The sequence below is a fragment of the Miniopterus schreibersii genome (assembly GCF_964146895.1).
Source record: "Miniopterus schreibersii genome assembly, chromosome: 17".
Lineage (NCBI taxonomy): Eukaryota > Metazoa > Chordata > Mammalia > Chiroptera > Miniopteridae > Miniopterus > Miniopterus schreibersii.
In genome coordinates, this window is record NC_138117.1 from 43,939,383 (window position 1) to 43,960,633 (window position 21,251).

Consider the following 21,251-nt stretch of genomic DNA (forward strand, 5'->3'; position numbering starts at 1 on the left):
TCAACTGATTGAAGCCCACCCATGTGATTGAGAGTCATCTCCTTTAAAGCCAAATGATTGTCCACATCCACAAAATACCTCACACAAACTAGGCTATGGGCACCATAGCCTAGCCAAACATACACATAAAATTGAACCAACACAGATGGTAAAGATGGCATCAACCCATGGAGAGGCCGCCAGTGGGGCAAGACTGGATGGAGCAAGAAGACTGAGAAGGCTAAATGGCAAGCCCGTTTTCCCCCGCTGGAGGAAAGCCCAGCAGAGATGAGATGTTCTATAAAGAGCAGAGGGTGCAGAGCAGAGATCTGCTCCACTGAAGAGATCTAGGCACTGGCTCCCAGGGCCAGAGTGACTCAGCCAGGATTACAGTCCAGGGCATCAGAGGAGGGTGGGAGCAAGCACCCCCCCCATTGTGAGGTCCAGGTAGAATGCTCCTCAGACTGACCCCAGCTCTGGCTGATGTTCAACCTTTTCTCAACCCCACCCTCCTACCAGGAGTGTGCCCTCTGGCTTATACCTGGACTTTACAATCCTCTTCTGTCTGAGAGCAGATACCCACAGAGCCAGTGGAGATCATGAATACACAGCCTCACTTGACTCCCAAGGTCAGGCCCACAAAGTTCTCTGTGTAGGTAGCACTTAAAAATGGAAGTGCAATCAGGACTCAGAGATCTGAGTTCTTAGAACTTAACGAGGAATGGGGTCAAATTCTTGAACGACTAGAGTCAGGAAAAACCAAGGAGCCAGAAAATAGAGATATGGTCTCAGAGAAAGCACTGTTGGGGGATTTGGAAGGGGGGAACTCGAGTCCCCAGAAATGGAAACTCCAACTTATAGGGAGCCAGGTGTTTGGACAAGGAAGCCCCCGGTCTGGCAGTCAGAGAAAGACTCTGAACACTGGGGTCAAAAGAAAGGATTGCCCAGGTGTCCAGGTGTCCAAGATAGAATGTCCCCAGGAGAAGGCTGACAGGCTATACCTGAGTGTTGCCCAAGATCAGAAGGAAAGGGAAACCTAGCCAGAAAGGATGGTGATGAGTTTTCATTCAACAGATATTCACTGATGACCTACCTACACTGCGCTAGGCCCTTTGCTGAATTTTGGGAGTCCCACAATCCCTGCTCTCAACATACAGAGAGTACGGAGAGTAAAACAGCCTGAAAGAGCTTACCAGACAGCCAGCCAGGTAAGAACTAGGACAGAGAACACATCTGCAGGAGAATCACTGCCCTCTAGGCTTGCCATGGGTGAGAGGAAGCTTCACAGGGGGGGCACCTAGAGAGTAAAGTTGTCTGGACAGCCTCTGACCTCACAATACCCCCTGGACCAGCCTTGCAACTTGCAAACTGTGGCGCCCTCCTCCAGCCCGGGCAAGGCCCGGGGCCCTGGGCAGCCTCCAGGTGCAGTGCCCTCCAGTGGGCCGCACTCTTCCCCCTGCCCTGGGGCATGTCTCTACTCACCAATTATGAGGGGCTTCGGCATCAGATCGAGAGGCTAGTGCGGGAAAATGAGGAACTGAAGAAGCTGGTGCGGCTCATTCGGGAGAATCATGAGCTCAAGTCAGCGATCAAGACACAGGCGGGTGGCCTGGGCATCAGCGGGCTCACCAGCGGGCTTGGTGAGGCAGTAGCCGGCCCTTCTCAACGCCAGGGTAACTATAAGAGGCCTGAATTCAAGGAGAGTGGGAAGGGAAGGGTGAGGCTGCACCAAAGAGGAGACTGTGTGTGGTGGGGTCTGGGAGTCATGGGGAGGACATAGATAGTAGCATGACAGTGGCCTATGAGGGGATGGGAGGGTGAGGACTCAGGACCATTAGGATAAAAAGGCAACTAGGCACCAGTCCCATCCACCTGTTGGTAGGAGCCCCAGCCCACACCCCTCCCCACAGCTGAACTTCCCAGCAGCTCCATAGACAGAATTTCCCAGCTCTAGAATCCAAATGTGCTGGCCTACTGGGTCTGGCACGTCCCTCACCCCAGCCTCCTACCCCTCTCCCCCATCCCTCACCTCAGCGCCCTGTCCCTCTCCCCTATTACTCTACACTCAGAGATGGTCAGTAGGCAACTGACAAACCAAGTCTAGAAAACAAGAACAGAAACTAGCACTGAAGCTGGAGGTTTGGGATTTAGTGTGTGACAGAAACCTGGGGCTGGAGATTTACAGAGTTGGGTGAGACAAGAATGGGCAAAGAAGTTACAGGTGTTTGCAGAAGAGCAGTTGAAGTAATGACCTGTAGAGTTAGACCCGGAGCTTAGGGACTGAGCCAGGAGGGCACTCAGAGTCCAGGAGGCCAAAGAGGCTGCAGAGCAGAATGTGGTGACAGGAACAAGGCAGGTGCCAGAAGAATGGAAAACTGTAGGCAGAAAGTGGTTGGCATTGAAGACACTAGAGGGAGAATTTCTAGGGGTGGCAAAATCCCAGGGTGTGGCAACAGGAGTCAGTGGCTGTCACAGTGTGTTGGTGATGGTTATATAGGGCTAGGGGGTGATGAAATGCCAGTGGTTGTTACATCCACACCCCTCCGCCTCCCTTACAACATCTTTCTTGCCCTGTTACTCTGCCTGCTGGGCCCCACTCTGTTCACACTCAAGTGTGAAACCACCTCCTTTCCTGAGAGGGCTCCGCTCTTTCAGTCTCTGCCACTTAAGCCTCCTCTATAGCTTGGCAGTGGACCCTGACACTCTGCTGTTCCAGAAAGGTCACAGGTGGCATTGAACCTCTGCATGGCATTTGGAACTGAAAACCCTTCTCTGAGTTCCAAGATCACCTTTGACCCCCCTGGCTCAACTTAATCACTGCTGCTTCCAGGACTCTCAGGCCCTGCCCTGCACCCCCAGCAAGCCTGCCCACTGTGGGCTTCAGCCCTCCACTATAAGTGGAGATCCCCTCAGAAGCTCTTGCAGGCCCAATGAGTCCCTGGAACTCAGCTCACTCCAAACTATTTGGACACATTTCTGATTAAGCACTTGTCTTTTCCACCAGGATGCTAAAGCCCTCAGGTCTATGCTCCTTCCCCACTGCTCCACTTCCAGCTCAATGCCTTCTTCTCTTTATTCTGGAAAGCTGTCTCCCCCGCTTACCTACCCACTGGGTTTCCTACCATCCAACTTGGCTGTGGCATGGGACCAGTCTAACAGTCCCCCTTACTGATCACAAGCACACAGGCCCCTTTTGTTTGAAAGGTTCAACTGCTAATGACCGAGACAACAGACAGGGCAACAGAACTAATACGCACATGGAGGTACGGCACTTAAGCAATCTCACAGTTTAAGAAACTAGACTCTGGTTTCCTACTCCCAGGCTAACCAAGCAAGCCTTCTCCTCTTAGGTCTGATTCTTAATAAAATTCTTGGACCACTTCTGGTTTTCCAATTCCTGAAGGGTCAAGCTTATGGGGTTAGGAAAGGCTTTCTGGAGGAGGTGAGCCCAGCTGGTGGTGAAGGGGGCAAGGGGCATTCCAGGAGAAGGAGCAGCTTGTGAAAGGCCGGGACTTGGGGATGCAGAAATGAGAAACCGATCAGTGATCTATCAGGTTAATAGATCAGGCTCTGTGGGGGTGTAGGTTGTATATGGAGCGTGTGAGAGGGTATGGGTGTAGGTATTGAGTGGGGGGGTATGAGCATGTGTGATATGAGTCACCTATATGTTGCCTCAGCCATTAGCACAGTTGTGTGAGCATGTGAATTTGCGCAAGTATGTGTGGTTCATGAATGTGTAGTGTATGGTGTGATGTGTATGTGTATTGTGTGGTGTGCGTGGAGTATGTGGTGTAGGTATGTGACGGGTGTGTGATGTGTGTGCATATGAAAATGTGTGTGAGTATGTGAGTGGTACGTGTGGTCTGAGTGTGCTGTGTGAGTGTGGGAAATGTGCGGTGTGAGTACGTGATAATGCACCGTGTGTGGTGTATGTGACTGTTTTGTGAGTTGCTGTGTGAATGTGTGGTTTTGTGTGTGATATGTATGTGTGAGTGTGTTTATGCTGTGTGTGCTAGTGTGTGTGATGTATGGGGGAGGGGTGTGGTCATCCAGGTGGGACAGGATGGCATGAACTAGCAGTGAAGAAAAATTTACTGAAGCCCTCGCTGGTTTTGCTCCACGGTTGGAGCATCGGCCCTTGGACTGAGGGGTCCCTGGTTTGATTCTGGCCAAGGGTATGTACCTGGGTTGCAGGCTTGATCCCTGGCCCTGGTTGGGGCTTGTGCTGGAGGCATCTGATCCATGTGTCTCTCTTACATTGATGTTTCTCTCTCTCTCTCCCTTCTACTCTCTCTGAAAAGCAATGGAAAAAATATCCTCAGATGAGGACTTAAAAAAGAAAAATTGATTCAAGTAATTTAGTAAGAAAACTAGCTGCTTGGATGTGAGGAACGAAAGAGTGGGAGTCCAGAATGTGTCTGCTGCTCCGGCCGGGGTGGCTGGGTGGCTGATGGGGCCATTTCCTGAGTCTGCAGAACTCGGTCTGCAGTGGCCTCAGAGGAGCTTTCCCTGGCCCCTTCTTCACCCTGCCTATCCCCCTTGCTCTTTTCCTTGTGACTGGCTTTCCTGGTGGGTTTAGGCTCTTACTCTCGACTTGCTCTAGTGAGCTTGAGCTTCAGTTCTTCTTTCTGGGCCCACCCTTCGCGTGCGTTGCACTGGTGCACAGCGGCCCCTCCCGGGCCCTGCAGCCAGAGCCCCGCCCGCGCCCTGGAGGAGCAAGGGAGGAACCGCGGCTCCTGCAGTGTGCCAGGCCCTCCCGCCCAGATGGGAAGAAGGGGTGCAAGGGGAGGGTCGGTGGGGGCAGCAGTTCCCAAGCCACCACATTGTGGCACAGAACTGCAGGGAGTACAGAATCTGACCTTTCAAAGCTGACCTTTCAGGCTGTTAGAAAGGTTTGTCAGGTAGGAAGGCAGAACATAATTTAACACTTTGTTAGCTAATTGGTCACATTGAACTGTTTGGACGTGTAGTATGTGGGCTCTGTGCTCTTGCCCAGGGTCAGCCTGGGAGGAAGGAAAGGAGTTGTACGTTGGACAAACTGACTTTAAGACACTCACAAGACATCCACGCGGAGCCTCGAGGAGGCTGCCAGTCAGGGAAGGGCAGGGGGCTGGGGGATGCCAGGTGGGAAGCCCAGGACTCCAGACCATGGCTTCCACTTTCTCTGTAAAAATGTCTTTTTCTGAGAGCAAGGTGGGGGCAGGAAGACGGGGAAGGTCTGGGCAGAGTGGAAGGGGCAGAAGGCATGAGCCGGGGCCCGCGCCGCGGCCTCCGTGGACTGTAAGGCGGCGGCGCCCGCCTTCCCCAGCAGCGCCTGGCGGCCGCAGGCTGGCAGCCCGAGCTTGGGCGCCCTGCCGCGGGGCGGCCCTGCCGCGGGGCGCGCGGGCAGCCGAGCTGGGCGGGAAGGACCGCAGAGGCCGCCGCGCCGGGGCCGCCGCGAGCCCGCGAGGGCGGCCGGGCATGTGGGCGGGGCTGACGGGGCATGTGGGCGGGGCTGACGGGGCATGTGGGCGGGGCTGACGGGGGCTGTGGGCGGGGCTGACGGGGCTGTGGGCGGGGCTGACGGGGCGGTGGGCGGGGCTGACGGGGGCAATGTGGGCGGGGCTGACGGGGCGTGTGGGCGGGGCTGACGGGGGCATGTGGGCGGGGGCTGACGGCGGGGCATGTGGGCGGGGCTGACGGGGGCATGTGGGCGGGGGCTGACGGGGCATGTGGGCGGGGCTGACGGCGGGGCATGTGGGCGGGGGCTGACGGGGCATGTGGGCGGGGCTGACGGCGGGGCATGTGGGCGGGGCGTGTGGGCGGGGCTGACGGGGCGTGTGGGCGGGGCTGACGGGGCGTGTGGGCGGGGCTGACGGGGCATGTGGGCGGGGCTGACGGCGGGGCATGTGGGCGGGGGCTGACGGGGCATGTGGGCGGGGCTGACGGCGGGGCATGTGGGCGGGGCGTGTGGGCGGGGCTGACGGCCGGTGGGCCGGACCGCGCTCCAGTCGCCGGACACCCGCGCAGTCCTCTGGCCTCGGCGTCTCGCGCCGTTTCCCCCAGGACCCATCTCCCTCAGGACGCCGGCCCCGCCCAAGGCCCGTCTCCCCGGAGACGCCCCCTCCCGTCCCCTCTCCGCTCCCCGTCCGGCTGCCTCAGCCTCTTTGGAACCCTGGACTGGAGCCGCCTGCGCTCAACCGCCCGCCCTCCGGGCGCCCAGCCGCCGCTCCCAGTCCTGGGCGTAGGGGCGGACGTCTTCCCGCCCGACGCTGGGGCCCCGCCCCGCCCGCGACGAGCCCCGCCCGCCAGGTAGCCCCGCCCCGTCCCTAGCTCCGCCTTCGTGCGGGGCCGGCGTCGTCGGGGCTCCGCCCCGCAACGGGTGGGGGCCAGTAGGCTGACTCCGCCGGGTTGGGCCCCAGCCATCAGGACCCGCCTCGGACCCGCAGTTGTGCTCGGAGGCGGGGCCCCCTCCCCGCACTCGGGCCCCGCCCCTGCGCTCGGTCTGCGCCGGTCGGGGCCGGCCCCGCGCCAGGCCCCTCTGGCCACTAGCGTAGGCGGGGGCCGCCTTGGCTGCCCCCTCTGTCCCTGCGTGGACCAGGGTCTCCGAGGCCCGAGAGGCCGCGGGAGGGGCGGGGCGGCGGCGCGGGAGGCGGGCGGGCGGACGGCGGGGGAGGCGGCGTGGAGGCGCCGCCCCGACTCGCTCGCGCTGCCAGGGCGGGGGCCGAGCGGCCGCCCCACAGCCCGGGCCTCGCGGAAAGGACCGAGCAGCCCCGCGGGAGCACTTGGGGAGTGATCAGTTCAGTTAAAAAACTGAAAACACTGTAAACTATATTTACAAATCTAAAGCATTTGCTCTTCGTTTCAACTTGAGTTGTAGGAGGTAACAAACAAAACTTCCTAGACCCTAAATAATTCTTACACATAAACATATAAATGCAGCAAACCTAAAGTTCTCTTTAAGTTTCTGATACTGTACTAAAACCCAGGAAGATTTCAACTCACAAATCTAAATCAATTAAATATAAATTACAAAAAGGTTAAAACAATCCCTGGTATATTAAGCACTAGAGCACAAAGCTATGGGACAAACAGAGGCTTAGCTCCCGGCACCTCTTAGCTCAGAACACTCCTGCTCACACCTGGTGTCCAGGCATAAGTATTACTACTGTTCCCCAAAGTCGTGTCCCTATGCCCAGCCAGAAATTTTGGCAAGGCTGCTCCTGAGATTTGGGTGGAAAACCCTATGAACACTGTGTCTGTGGCTGAGGCCACCACAGTCTTGCCCCGAAGCAGTGGACACACACCCTGCAGTGCCACCCAGGAGTGCACTTAATTGGCCCCTGAACCATGAATAAGTCCTTCCTGCAATCCTACTGTCTGTTACCCCAGTGAATCTTTTTTTATATAACAACTTTATTGATATAATTCAGATACCATATAATCCACCCATTTAAAGTGTGCAATTCAATGGTTTTTCCTATATTCACAGATATGTACAAACAAAATGATTTTAGAACACTTTCATCACCCCAAAAAGAAACCCAAGCAACCACTAATTTACTTTCTGTTTTTGTGAATTTGCCTATTCGGGACATTCCATGTAAACAAAATGATACTTGTGGCTTTTGTGACTGGCTTCTCTCGTTTAGCAAAATGTTTTCAAGGTTTATCTCTGTTGTAGCTTCTAGGTGGGGTTAGGGTTTTGGTTTTTTTGTTGTTGTTTTTTAAATATATCTTTATTGATTTCAGAGAGAGGAAAGGAGAGGGAGAAAGGGAGAGAGAGAAACATCAATGATGAGAGAGTCATTGATCGGCTGCCTGTTGCACGCCCCTGACTGGGGATCACGCCCGCAACCCGGGCATGTGCCCTGACTGGAAATGGAACCAGCGATCTTTCAGTGCACCAGACGATGCTCCAACAAACTGAGTCACACCGGCCAATCCTTTTGCCAATTTTTAAATTGGGCTATTTGTCTTTTTATTATTGAGCGGTGAGAGTTCTTTGTATTTTCTGGATACAAGTCCTTTATCAAATGTATGGCCTGCAAATATTTTCTCCCATTCTGTGAGATGTCTTTTCATTTTCTTGATAGTGTTCTTTGAAACACAGAAGCTTTTAATTTTTCTTAAATGCAACTTATCTATTGTTGCTCATGCTTTTGGTGTCATATCTAAGAATCCATTCCCTAATTCAAAGGCATGGAGATGTACTGCTATGTCTTCTAATCATTGTAGTTTTAGCTCTTGTGCCTCCATGCACTGTTCCTGGGTGGGCAAGGGCCTCATGCAGGGGTCAGGCACATCTTTAGCACCACATGAAGCTTCACACCTGTTCTAGCTCTGTCCTCCCTGAGGATCCCCCATCCTGTGAGGCTCAGCTGTCCCTGCAAGGACAGAGGTCAGGAGGCCTGGTCCCACTCCTCCCACAGGGTCACCTTGGCCACCTGTGAGTCCAGCTGCCAGGAGACTCTCCTCTCCTTGGTAAAAGGTTGAGCAGCTTAGTGCAGTGAGCACATTTGAGGGGTGGGCAGCTGTGGAAGGTCCCTGTGCCTGGGGAGCAGGTGTTTAGAGAAGTGAGCCTGAGAGAAAAGAGGCCCCTCAGAGGGGCCACACCCCATTCTGGGGTCCCACCTAAGAGGTGAGGATCAGAGAGGTTGGTCTGCTCATCAGAGCCAGGAGGGCACCTTGGTCCAGGCCCTGCCACAGTGGGGAGAGAGCCCTCTCCCCCAGGGGCCCACCTGGGGTCTCAGTGCTTTCTCTGTGTCCCCCAGGTGTCTTCTTGCCCCCGTCCCCGGCCGCAGCAAATGAACCTGTCCTGGAAGAAGTGGGGATTATGGCTCTGGCGCCCCTGGCCGACATGCTAAACAGCCCACAACCCAGCCCCGCGGCAGGCCCTGTCGTGAGCCCCCTGATGGGCCCTCTCAACACACTGCTGCCCTCCCCAGGGCCCATGTCTCAGAACAGTGCACTTGCCAGCCTCCTGACTGGCCCCCTGAGCAGCCATCTAGCCAGCTCCATGGCATTGCCCTCATCAGGCACACTAGCCAGCTCTCTGGGCCTGCCCTCAACTGGTCCCCTGACTCCAAACAACCACCTGAGCGGCCCCATGGCAGTGTCCCCAGCAGGCACATTGGCCAGTTCCTTGGGCCTGCCTTCAACTGGCCCCCTGACTCCAAACAACCAACTGAACGGCCCCATGACAGTGTCCCCAGGAAGCACATTGGCCAGCTCTCTGGGCCTGCCCTCAACTGGCCCCCTGACTCCAAACAGCCACCTGAGCGACCCCATGGCAGTGTCCCCAGCTGGCACATTGGCCAGCTCCCTGGGCCTTCCTTCTACGGGTCCCCTGACTCCAAGCAGCCCCCTCATGAGCCCCCTGCTCACTTCCACGACTGCCCCTCCAGGTGTTTCTCAGAACCTTCTGGCCAACCCCATGAGCAATCTAGCACAATCGGAGGCCCCGAGGGTGCGGCTGGCAGAGCCACTCCGCGGATACCCCTCTGGACCCCATCCCTCGACTGGCTCAGGACCTGCTGCCACCTCCAAAGGTAACTGGTGCAGGGGGAGGGGGCCCTGCGAGGCCAGTCCTTAGTCCTGCCCAGCCCTTATATTCCTCCTCTCCTGTCTGCCCCACCTTGTCACCAGTCCCACTCTCCACCGAGCACCCCCTGCCGACTCAGGACCCCGAGTCCCTCAGCCTGACGTTCGTGGGTGGGCCCATCCAGACCTCCACTCCTGCTGGCACCGTGGGCAGGCCCAGCTCCATCACGGCCTTCTCCTACAGCACCTCAGATGCCCGGACCCAGCCGGGTGCCCACCAGGGACAAGCGGCTCCTGCCCCTGTTCCCACCACCCCAACTGCCTCCCCCACCATCCCAGTCCTCCCCTCTGCCCCTGGTCCTGCCCCCCAGGCTGCCAACAATTACAGCCCCTCGGGCACCACCCACATTGTCCACTCCCCCACCCGAGCAAACCACTCCCCAACCCGGCCTTCACCCACTCCCCACTCACCTCCACGCAACCCCCACTCCCCACCCCGAACCTCATCTTCCCCAGCTTCTGTCAACGACATACGGGGCCCACGGGGCCCTGAAATATCTCGGAAAAGCATTCTGGACTTGGAGAGGAAGCTGGCTCACCGCAAGACCAACAAGTTCCCTGACAGCCCCCGAGGTCAGTGTTGTAATGGGGTTTACTCCTGTCTGGGGGCTCCTGCTGCCTTCGGAAACCCCCACCCAGGCACCGGCATGGGCTTCGGACCGCACCACTGCCCACTCCCTCCACCCCTTGCTGTCCTCAGAGCCGAAACAACTGGCCTTGGAGAGGTTGGTGGGGGAGATCGCCTTCCAGCTAGACCGTAGGATCCTGTCCAGCATTTTCCCAGAGCGCGTGCGCCTCTATGGCTTCACTGTCTCCAACATTCCCGAGAAGATCATCCAGGTGTGTAGTGCCTGTCTCCCACTCACAGCCAGAGGGCCTGCCCCTGGCTGGAATGGGGAGCATGCTGGCCCTTGAGGGATCACTGGGGGGCCCTGTACTCCAGCCAGGTGAGCACAGTGTAATTCAAGGGCACCCTGGAATGGAGGAAGCACTGTGCTCAGTTCAAGTATCCAGCAGTGTCCAGAGCATCTAACAGCAGGAGCCTGTGGTCCCAGCTGCACAGACTCCCCAGAGAACAGGGCAGGGAGTGTCTGAGCATGGTCAGGTCTGGGCTTTCCCCCTTTGCCACTGCAATGGCCTCCCAGGGGCCCTCCCCAGACTGGAAGGGGGTGTGCATGTGGGCTTCGTTTGGGAAATGGCCCTCTGTGCTCCTGGCCACCTCTCCTAGGCCATCTCTGTCTGTGCACCATAGTCCTGGATGCGTGATTGGGCAGGAATAACTTTGGTCACAGTGTGTTCGCAGTGCCCAGGTTTGAGCTTGTCTTTTCCTTTTGTTAAGGTGCCTTTGGTCTTTAATTTCAATGTGGTCGGAATTATCCACCTCGTCCTTTAGTATCTGTACTGTCCATGTCTTGCTTAAGGCTGGAGGGTGGGTGGCAGAGATGAGCTGCCAGTCCCTTCTCCCAGTCCCATGGTGGGGGGCATCCCTGGCTCCCTGCTGTTCTCATCACAGCATCTCTCTTCTTCCAGATTTTCTTGGCTCCTCTTGGCCCTTCATTCTTCAATATGAATTTCAGGATTAGTCCATCAAATTCCAGGAAAAGCCTAGTTCACATTTTTAGTTTCGCCTTGATCTATAGATTAAATGGGAGAAGTTGTGCATCTTTACCATGTTGGTTATTCCTACACACCTGTCATTTCTGCTGCTCGCATCACTGGGCCACTTTGGTCATGTTTGGTTTGACCACCCTTGACTTTTGTCCAGGACCACTGAGGCCACTACTGTGTCACGAGTGCAGATTGGCCATGGCTGTTTAAAAATCAGCAGATAACGTGGTAGAAGCATAATATTTATTTATATCTCTAAAATGCTGCATGTGATATCTAGTTGGCAAGGACACATCTATTTATAAGCATAAGTCTAGTCCATATAAAAAGTATATATTAATATCTCCATGTAAAGAAATTTCCTATTGTTTGAAAATACCCCTTTCAATGGAAGAAGATGAAAGCATACCACCCTTCAATGGGGGACTTTGCTGTGCAAGTCTTGTGTTCCCGGGTCCTCTGTGAATTATTGTTTATGCTGTGGAATTTAAGTTACAGCACTAGGTGGCAACTCTTTAAAGAAGAGGCCAGAAGAGGAAAGCAGAATGTATGTAAGCCTCATCACCTCCTGAGCCAGTGCTTCCGCCACCATGTTGGCGACTTCTGGGAAGCCTGTGGCAGTTACCACAATCCTCATCTGGTCGTTCTGCCCAACCGCTACCATTAGCAATTCCAGAGGCATTGGCCCCATTCACCTTCCATCAGCAATGACAGGCACTGCCAGGATCAAACGCTTGTGCCCAAGCTCCTGAGAGGCAGCTTCACTGGAGCCCATGTGCACAGAACCTGCCTTTGAGACCCGGGCACACACCCCTGGGCCAACCCTTTGCAGGCCTACTGCAGGGTGACTGACATCTGGTCATATCTGAGGATCATAAATATGCATCCTGGTGTCAGGGCTGCCCTGCCTGCTCAGCTGGACCATTTGTTGGTTTCTATCTGCCTCTGATTCCACTTTGCCAAGCCTTTTGTTTCCCTTCATCGGAATATCTGCTTTCTCTGCATGTTGATCCCCAATGCTGGTGGTTGCTAGATTTTTTTTTTTTAATATATCTTTATTGATTTCAGAGAGAAGAAGGGAAAGGGAGAGAGAGAGAAACATCAATGATGAGAGAATCATCATTGATCGGCTGCCTCCTGCACGCCCCCGAATGGGGATTAAGCCCACAACCTGGGCATGTGCCCTGACCGGGAATCGAACTATGATCTCCTGGATCCTAGGTCGATGCTCAACCACTGAGCCACACCCTGCTGGGCAAGATTCTTGAAATTATATGCAGACTCACTGAACCTGGTTAGGCCCAATCCTGTACAAGCCAGGGTTTTGACTTCACGAATGCTCTAAGCTTTAATAGAGCCCTATTCTCAATAAGGACTCATTAACTGTTTTTTGTTGTTTTTTTTACTTTACTTGGTTTTATTTCTTTTACTTTTTTATTGAATTTCTTGAAGTGACATTGGTTAATAAAATGATGTAGGTTTTAGGTGTACAAGTCTATAATACATCATCTGCACATTATATTGTGTGTTCACCACCCCAAGTCTCTTGACACCGTTTATCCCCCCTATACCCTCTTCGATGTCACCCACCCAGGACTTAATGACTTTTATCTCTAAACCTAGCAGTCTTTTTGTATAAGTTTGAAGATAGTTATCCACATTTTAAGCCCTGCTAAAAACTGTCCCAGTGTTCATGCCTGTCACCACTTCTACCCAATTGCAAAGGTTTTCTGCCCTATGGGGGATGCTCTGAGCTCCTTTCCTTTGACACCGTACTCCTAGGAGACCCTGAGTCCAGCTGCATTGGTGAGGGTAACTGAGGGTGGTACCCTATGTCCAGCTGGGCCCATGGTGCTCCCTGATGCTCTCCAGAGTCCCACTCACTGGCCTGCCAAGAATGTTTTTTATTTTTTTGTAATGATTTGTTATCCAACTACCTTACCAAACCCTCTTACTAGTTTTCATAGCTTGCATATTACCATCTTGGCTTTCTATGCAGATGATCATATTGTACAGTATTTAAGAGAAGCAGATAATATGGCAACCTCATCCTGTTTCTGACTTGACTAGGGACATGCACTTCAAGTCTTCCCGTGAAGTATGATGTGTGGTCCAGGCTTTTTGCCAGATGTGTCAGTTCTTGGTTACAGATAACAGAATCCACTTGAGCTGATGTAAGCAGAAAGGGGTTTATTATGAACGTTTGCATCGTCCCAGAAGCTCCAGGGAGGATAAAATGTTGGGCTCCTTTGCTATACAACCAGTAAAAATGCCAGCACACCAAGGACTTTCCTAGTAGACACACCATGGCAGAAACCCAGGTCACAGGGGAGTCTAGAAAAGGTGATTTTTAGCTTCCAGCTCCTTAGAGTTAAGGAGGGCACTAGAACAGAAACCAGGTGAGCCAGGTTCATTATCTGCCACATCAGATTAAGAAATTTTCCCTCTTCCTCATTTGTTGAGGGTTTTTTTCTTAATCATGAACAAATACTGAATTTTTTAGAATGTTTTTCTGTCTCTGATGAGATGATCCCATGATTTTCCCCCTCTCCCTTTTTTCTTAACATATTAAAATGTGAGAGAAGATATTCTGATCATAAATCACAACAGTCCCTGGTGTTTTTAAATGCACTGGGATGCTGTTTGCTGTTATTTATGACTTCTAGCTTCAGAGACCTGTGCCAAGCTGCTGTGACAAAAACGCAGGGGCTTCATTAAGCCAGATACTTATCTCTCCACTGGGTCCTTGGGCCCTGCTACCCACCCCGTGGCCTGTGGCACCTGTCAGAGTAGAAAGGTCCTGCAATGGGGCCCAGGGGCGGAGCTCACAGTCCTAGTCTCATCCCATTGGCTCAAACTTAGTGACATAAGGGCTTGCAGCAGTCTGGGGGGGGGGGTTCATTACCTAGGGAAGGCCAGGACCCTGTCCTCTTTTGTGCAGTGTCAACTTTGCCCAGTTTTGTCTCGCTGATCCTATTGATCCTTTCGATTTTGTTTCCTCATTTCTGCTCTATTACTTCTTTCCTTCTGTTGCCTTTAGATTTGCTTTACTTCTCTTTCTTAGGTTGAACACTTTAGTCATTTTATTTTACATCTCTCTTGCTTTTAAATAAAGCATTTAGGGCCCTGTTGGTGTGGCTCAGTGGTTGAGTGTCAGCCTATGAACCAGGGTTCCATTCCCGGTCAGGGCACATGCCTGGGTTTTGGGCTCCACCCCCAGCAGGGATGTGCAGGAGGCAGCCCATCAATGACCTGTCTCATCACTGATGTTTCTCTCTCTCCCTCTCCCTTCCTCTCTCTGAAATCAATAAAGACATACTTTAAATAAATAAATAAATAAATAAAGCATTTAGGGCAGGGAGTATTCAAAATATTTAACAACTGGTACAGTGGGAACACCAGCCAGAGTGGATGGTGAGACAAGATCCAGGGCAGAGGGAGAGGGTTCTGTTGTTCAACAGCTGGTGGGGAAACCCAGCCATCCTAGAGCAGCCACAGCCCTGTGTGTCTGCCACATCTCCTGTCTGCCATGGAGAATATCTGCAGGATGTATGAACACAGCCCTTGCCCTCTATTGCCAAATTCTGTCCATCGCACTACAGTGGTCAGTTTGAGCATTTAAAACCACAAAGCCCACCAGGAGTTTCTGTTCCTTTAGGACAGGGCCTTTCTTCCTGCTCTGCTCTGCCTGTTTCTCAAGCCTGGGGGAGGCAGGCATGCCCGCGGCTCCCAGACCCAGGTGCTTGTCCTGCTCTTCCCCACTTGCTCCCCCCCACTCTCAAAGGGTCACTTCCTTGGGGCAGCCCTGTCCTTGTCTCTCAGCCCACACTGCTCTCCTGGGCCTAGCACCCTGTCAGGATAGGCTCAGTCTGCTCCTCCCTGAACTTCTAGTCATGAGATCTATGCACCAGGCCGGGCACAACAGGAACTCAGCCACTACCTTGGGCTGAGCAGGCCATGGATTTCCTCCCCACATGTGCCGAGGTTTACAACTGTCTACCCACAGTGCTCCATGCCATCCTGGTATGACAGGTTCACTTGCTTACCCTACAATGTTGGCTGAGCTCCTGAAGTTCTTCCTGCTGGGATCTGGGAATAGGCAAATGGAGGGAGAAGACTCTAGGGCCAAGAGGAGGCTGGAGTCAGGAAGACAGGCCTGTCCTAGTGCTGACCAGGAAGCGAAGAGCTGAGCATAGAACTCTAGTTTCACCTGCAAGAGGTCAGGGGTCACTTCAGCTGAGCCCAGCCAGGCCCAGTGCTCTGCTCACATGACCATCTGGGGAGGAGAGGACAGGGTGATCTTCCTGGAGGAAGTGATGCCTAAGCAGCTTGTCTGGGCATTCCTAACAGATAAGGAACTAGCTTGGCAGGCATCTAGGGAATGGCTGGAAGGGGGCAAGCAGAGCCAGATCATAACCTTGTAGGTTGGCCCTGGACCCAAGAGCTGGAGCAGTGGGAACCACAGAACAGCTCAGGCAGGGAGACACCCCATCCCACTACCACTTCAGACCCTTAGTTCTGCAGGTCTGGGGACAGCTGCACCTGTGACTGGTTCATAATTTGCAGGACTCAGTGCAAATGAAAATACAGGGCTACAGCAGAGCATTAAGCTGAGTGCAAGGCCCCTCTAAGCCTGGTGTCCTGTGTGACTCTCAAGGTCACATGTCCAGGAGGCCACAGCAAGAGGGGTGGAGAGGAGAGACTGAATTCATGGTGAGATGCTGTGGAAGGACAATCACTGCCTGTGCTAGGGAGCATAGGTGATGAGGAAGTGGGTGGAGCCCTGACCGGTGTGGCTCAGCAGTTAGAGTGTAGGGTCACGGGTTCGATTCCTAGTCAGGGGCATGTACCTGGGTTGCAGGTTTGATCCCTGCCCCATTTGGGACCTATGTAGAAGGCAACCAATCAATGTGTGTCTCTTACATTCATGTCTCTCTCTTTCTCTCCCTCTCCCTCCCTTTCTCCCTTCCACTCTCTCTGAAAATCAATGGAAAAAATATACTCAGGTGAGGGTTAACAACAAAAATAGGTGGAGACAACCCAGTCTCTGCCAGTCCCCAGGTCCAGGCACTGGGAGCAGGCACCTGAGGGACAGGAGGACCCCAGTGCTGAGACAGAGCATGGTTGGCTCTAGGCCTGGGGTGGTCATGTCAGCATGAGGGATGAGAAGTGAGTCTGACAGGGCTTGTGCAGGGTACAGAGGAGGGGCCCAGAGAGGAGGCTGAGAGGAAGGGCAGGGAGCCAGGAGAAAGCCTGGGAAAGCCCCAAGTGGTGTCTTCTGGATCAGGCAACCCTGGGGGCATCAGGAGCGCCATCACTATGCCTTCAACCTGACTCTCAGCCATGCTCTCTGTTCTCAATTCCTCACGGCTCAGTCCCGAATCCGTGGTGGTGGTGGAACAAGTAATGGGGCTTAGGGAACCTCTGCCCCTCACCTGGTGGTATCTCCTCCGTCTTCCCTCAGGCCTCCCTGAACCCCAGTGACCACAAGCTGGATGAGGAGCTGTGCCAGACACTTACACAGCGCTATGTGAGCATCATGAACCGACTGCAGAGCCTGGGCTACAATGGGCGGGTGCATCCGGCTCTGACGGAGCAGCTGGTGAATGCCTATGGCATCCTACGTGAGCGGCCTGAGCTGGCCGTGTCTGAGGGCGGCTCCTACACTGTCGACTTCCTGCAGCGGGTATTGGTGGAGACAGTGCACCCCAGCATGCTCACCGATGCGCTGCTGCTGCTCTCCTGCCTCAGCCAGTTGGCACACGATGACGGCAAGCCCATGTTCATCTGGTAACTGCTGCCTGCCCCACCAGCCTAGGCTCACTGTGCCTCACTCCACATGTATAGTCATTAAAGCTTCCCACAGATGCTGGCCACTGGGCCTGCCCACACTCCTGGCTGTGCTGCCTCCTTGGGTGACTCCCAATGCCCCCCCTGTACCCCCCCATCAGTCCTGCCCACCCTGGGGCAGCTGTCTGGTGGAGGGGGTGTTCTGGAGCCTCAAGGCTCTCTTGTCCTGGCAGTGGGAGCAGCGGGACCCCCTGAGACTTGGAGAGGAAGAACAGGAAGTCAGAAGGAGCCAAGCTGGCAGGGGAGGGCTGTGGCTGTGCCAGCAGCACTGGTGACACACATGGAGCTGAGCCCTGGGCACAGAGCAGAAGGCAGATTGGGTGCTGGAGACAGGGATGTGAGTGTGGGAGTTCCTCCCTCTGGACAAGGCACAGATGAAGTGGATATTCTCAACCCCCATTGAAGGCATGGGGACGTTAGAGGGAGGGAGGGGAACCAGGAGAAAGCCTCACTTAGACCTGGGCATGGGGTGGCCCAGGAAACAGAGGAGGCTCCAAAGGGTGCCAAGACCAGACCCCACCTGCTGCAGGGGCAGAGCCCAGGAGCACAGACAGGATAGGAAGGCAGGAGAGAAATGGACAGGTAGGAGGGGCACCGGGAAGTAACCTGTAGATTCTGATGGAGAAGGGCTTGTGAGTGGTGCAGGAGCTAAAGGGTGTAGGCCAGCATCGTTGTCCCTGTGAGGGCACGCATGAGGACAGGAGGACAGTGTAGGTAGCGAGGCCCTTGGATGGGCAGAAGGCTGTAACAGCAGTGGGAGGGGGATGGCTGTGTGGAAGCCCCAACTTCTGGGTTCAGACAGGAATCATGTCAGCCACCATGAGGGGTGCAGGGAAGGTGTGTGGGGGGTTGCTGGGCCCTCTCACCCCAGAGGCCCTGCCACTCTGCCCCCCCACTTCCAAGCCTGCTACTTCAGGAGACCAAGCCAGACTCCTGGGATGGGGAAGCGGGGTAGAAACCTATGGGTATAGATCTTGTAGCAAAGCAGCCATGAACATAGCCAGCCCCAGACCTTACTTTCTAAAGGGGATCAAGCCCTGGCCAGTTTGCTCAGTGGGTAGAGCATCGGCCGGCAGACTGAAAGGTCTGGGTTCGATTCCAGTCAGGCCTGTACCTCTGCTGCAGGCTCCGTCCCCAGTCCCGGTTGGGCAGGAGCAGGTGCAGGAGGCAAGCAATGGATGTCTCTCTCATCGGTGTTTCTCTCTCTCTCCCTGTCTCTCTGAAGGTGAGGATTAAAAAAAAGAAATTAAAAAAGTAATAATAAATAAAGGGGGTCAAGATTCCTTGAAGAGCTGAGGTGGGGGCCAGAAGCCCCACCTCCCTGCCAGTCCTGGTGAAGGGCAATTTAAGAACCTGCTGAGGGCGCTGTAGGGACTGGTTCGCAGCTCCGGTTAGAAGGCGGGGTCCCAGCAACGCCAACGGGCTGGCGCAGCGCCGGGCGGCCGCCCGACGGGGCGGGGGCGGGGGGGCTCCGCAGGTGGCGCAGCGGCCGCCGGCCCTCGCGGGGAGCAGCGGGTGGGGTGGGGCCAACGGCCCTGCCCCCCAGATTGGACGCCCCTTGGAGCAGGGCCACAGAGCCGTCACTATTGTGCGCCGGCCTTGGGGGGCTCCGTGGGCGCTGAGGGACGTGTCTTTCGACTCAAGACCTGGCCGTGAAGCCCCTGGGGCGGCAGTGGGGGCGGGGTAGAGCCCGAAGTCCGGCAGCAGGAAGGCGGGGGCAGTGCCACTCGGCCGCGTAGGAGGGCGGGCGCCGGAGGCCGCGCTCGCGGAACGCCCCTTGCGGCGCTGACCCGACCGGCGCCCGCTCCAACGAGGGTCGCCCTCCCCTCGGTGCGGGCTGCGCCCCGGCTCCGCTCCCGCCCGGCGGCCCAGGGTCCCCCAGGCCGCCTGGGGGGGGGCGGGGCGGGGCGGGGCTTCGAGCCGGGGTCCCTTCCGCTTTCTCTTCGGTTTTCTCCAACAGCCGACGAGGTTTCGGGGGTGGAAGCGCGGTTTACCTCCGCCCGCGTCCTTCCCCGGGGTCTCCCGCACCTTTCTGTCCTCACACAGGTGGCGCCACCTGGCCTGACCCCTGAGGCTCCCCACCAGCTCGGGCAGACGCCGCACGCGTCAGCTCGCACTCGAGCCGAATGAGTCGCGGGGGGCCCGCTGCCGGGGAGCCCCGCGCGCCATGCGCTCCCTGCCGGACTGGCCCCCGGCGCCCGGCGCCCTCAGGCCCTCGCCTTTCCCGCACCCAGCGCTGCACGCCCTCCACGGCCTGGCCCGCGCTCTGCTTTTCCCCGCCTACTGGGCCCTGGACCAGCTGCTGGGATGCTGGGCGCCAATCGCGCGCCCGAGCTGCCTGCAGGGGCTGAGCGCGGCAGCGAGAGCGGGGGCCGCGCTCCTGCTGCTAGGGCTCGTCGGCCTGCCCCTGGCACTGCCAGGCCTGCTGCTCTGGCTGCCGCTGCAGGCCTGGCGCCGCCCCTTCTGCTACCAGCCCCCTCCGCAGTGCTGGGCGCCCCCCGAGCCCTGGCGCCCCACCGCTGAGCCCGCGCGCTGCTTCGGCTTTCTCAGTGCCAACTTGTGCCTGCTCCCCGACGGGTTGGCGCACTTCAGCAACTTGCAGCACACCCAGCGGCGAGCTGAAGCCGTGGGCGCGGTGCTGCTCGCCGGCCTGCGGTCCTCGCGCTACGGGGCTGTGGGTTGCAGCCCGCCAGGGCCTGGGGCACACTGTGGGGTGCTGATAGCCACCATGCCGGTGGGTCTGGACTTCGTGTGCCTGCAGGAGGTGTTCGATCTGCGCGCGGAGCGCCGCCTGGTGAGCCTCCTGGCACCCAATCTGGGCCCAGTGCTGTACGATGTGGGTACTTTTGGCCTGCAGCCCGGGCCGCACCTCAAGCTGCTGGGCAGCGGGCTGCTGCTGGCCTCGCGCTACCCGTTGCTGCGCGCTGCCTTCCGGTCCTTCCCCCACGCGCGCCGTGAGGACGCGCTGGCCTCTAAGGGACTTCTTTCCGCACAGGTACCCGCCCTCTGGCAGCAGCGCTCCCGGGCCAGGGGAGGGGGTGGGGCGTGGGGTCCAACGGGCGAGGGTTGCTGGGGCTGTCCGTGGTGTTGCAGGCGCAGGTGGGCATCCTTAACGGACACCGCATCGTGGGCTTCCTGCACTGCACGCACTTGCATGCCCCGAGCGGTGAGACCGGCCGTCAGGACTGCGGGCAGATGGCTCCTCCCTCCCCCACCGTTTCTGTTCACTGCCCCAGACACCGCGAATCCCTTGAGTGCCTGGGTGGGCTCACAGATGATCGGGCAGGGTGGGTGATGGGGGGCTCGGTTGTGTGTTCCGTATTTGAAAGGGCACCCTGTGCTGAGTCTTCCTCCCCCGCCCTCGGCTCCCGCAGAGGACGGGCCCTTACGCTGTAAACAGCTGACGCTGCTGTTAGACTGGGCCGAGCAGTTTGAGGCTGAGAGCCGCCACAGTGATGAAGCCGTGGCCTTCAGCGTGCTCCTGGGTGACCTGAACTTCGATAACTGTTCTCTAGGTGCGGGGAGGCCGCAGTGGGGCTGGGCGGGCGTCCTGGGCCCGCCCACCTAGTTCAGGCCTTTCTCCGCAGGCCATGCACAAGAACAGGAGCACCAGCTGTTCAGCCGCTTCCGAGACCCCTGCCGGCTGGGCACTCGCCGGGAGCAACCTTGGGCCCTGGGTACGGCTGGAGACAGACCCCGGGTGGAGGGCTGGATTGCCAACGCTCCCGCTGATGTAGCCCTTCCCGGCCCTCCCCCAGGAACGATACTGAGCACTTCCAGGCTCCACCACTCGGTGGCCTGCTCCCCAGAGAAGCTGCGGAGGTGAGCGGAGACCTGGGCGCCAGGCATCGCCCCTAACAGAGGGGTGCCCTGGCCTGGATGACACCACCCCTCCTCAGGGCCCTGGAGCTGGAGGAAGGTCGCCACCGTTACTTAGCAGGCCCTTCCCACAGACGCTGCAGGGCTAAGCCCTGGCGAGGCCGCCGTGTGGATTACATCACCTACCGGGGAGTACCTGGAGGTCCACTGAGCCCAGTAAGTGTCAAAGCTCAGGACACTGGGCAGGCTGGCGCTGGAGCAATCCCTCAACCTGACTCCCGCCCCCAGGAGGTAGAACAGGTGACATTCAGCACCGCCCTGGCAGGGCTCACAGACCACCTGGCCGTGGGACTTCGGCTCCAAGTTTCGATGCCCTTGTAAGGCAGGAACGCAGGAGACAGCTGTGAGGCCAG

General features: G+C 56.6%; 2 protein-coding genes across 3 annotated transcripts; both read left to right on the top strand.

Moving 5' to 3' along the window:
* Positions 1 to 1,447: 1,447 nt before the first annotated feature.
* SPATC1 (spermatogenesis and centriole associated 1) lies at positions 1,448 to 16,974 on the top strand (the record flags this gene model as incomplete). The annotated part of the gene is made up of 5 exons (XM_081116919.1): positions 1,448 to 1,682; positions 8,733 to 9,509; positions 9,607 to 10,134; positions 10,262 to 10,401; positions 16,634 to 16,974. 5 exons carry the CDS (start codon positions 1,448 to 1,450, stop codon positions 16,961 to 16,963), a joined length of 2,010 nt encoding a protein of 669 aa, XP_080973045.1. The 3' UTR covers positions 16,964 to 16,974.
* Positions 16,975 to 19,092: 2,118 nt separating this feature from the next.
* On the top strand, positions 19,093 to 21,247 carry LOC308546847 (sphingomyelin phosphodiesterase 5-like). 2 transcript variants are annotated; one of them, XM_081116296.1, is made up of 7 exons: positions 19,093 to 20,014; positions 20,113 to 20,185; positions 20,394 to 20,534; positions 20,607 to 20,696; positions 20,778 to 20,841; positions 20,919 to 21,054; positions 21,127 to 21,247. In XM_081116296.1, exons 1-7 carry the CDS (start codon positions 19,187 to 19,189, stop codon positions 21,217 to 21,219), a joined length of 1,425 nt encoding a protein of 474 aa, XP_080972422.1. In that variant the 5' UTR covers positions 19,093 to 19,186; the 3' UTR covers positions 21,220 to 21,247. The 2 variants fall into 2 exon arrangements, with proteins under 2 accessions (XP_080972422.1, XP_080972421.1); XM_081116295.1 differs by having other exon boundaries at positions 20,919 to 21,247.
* The last annotated feature ends 4 nt before the right edge of the window (positions 21,248 to 21,251 follow it).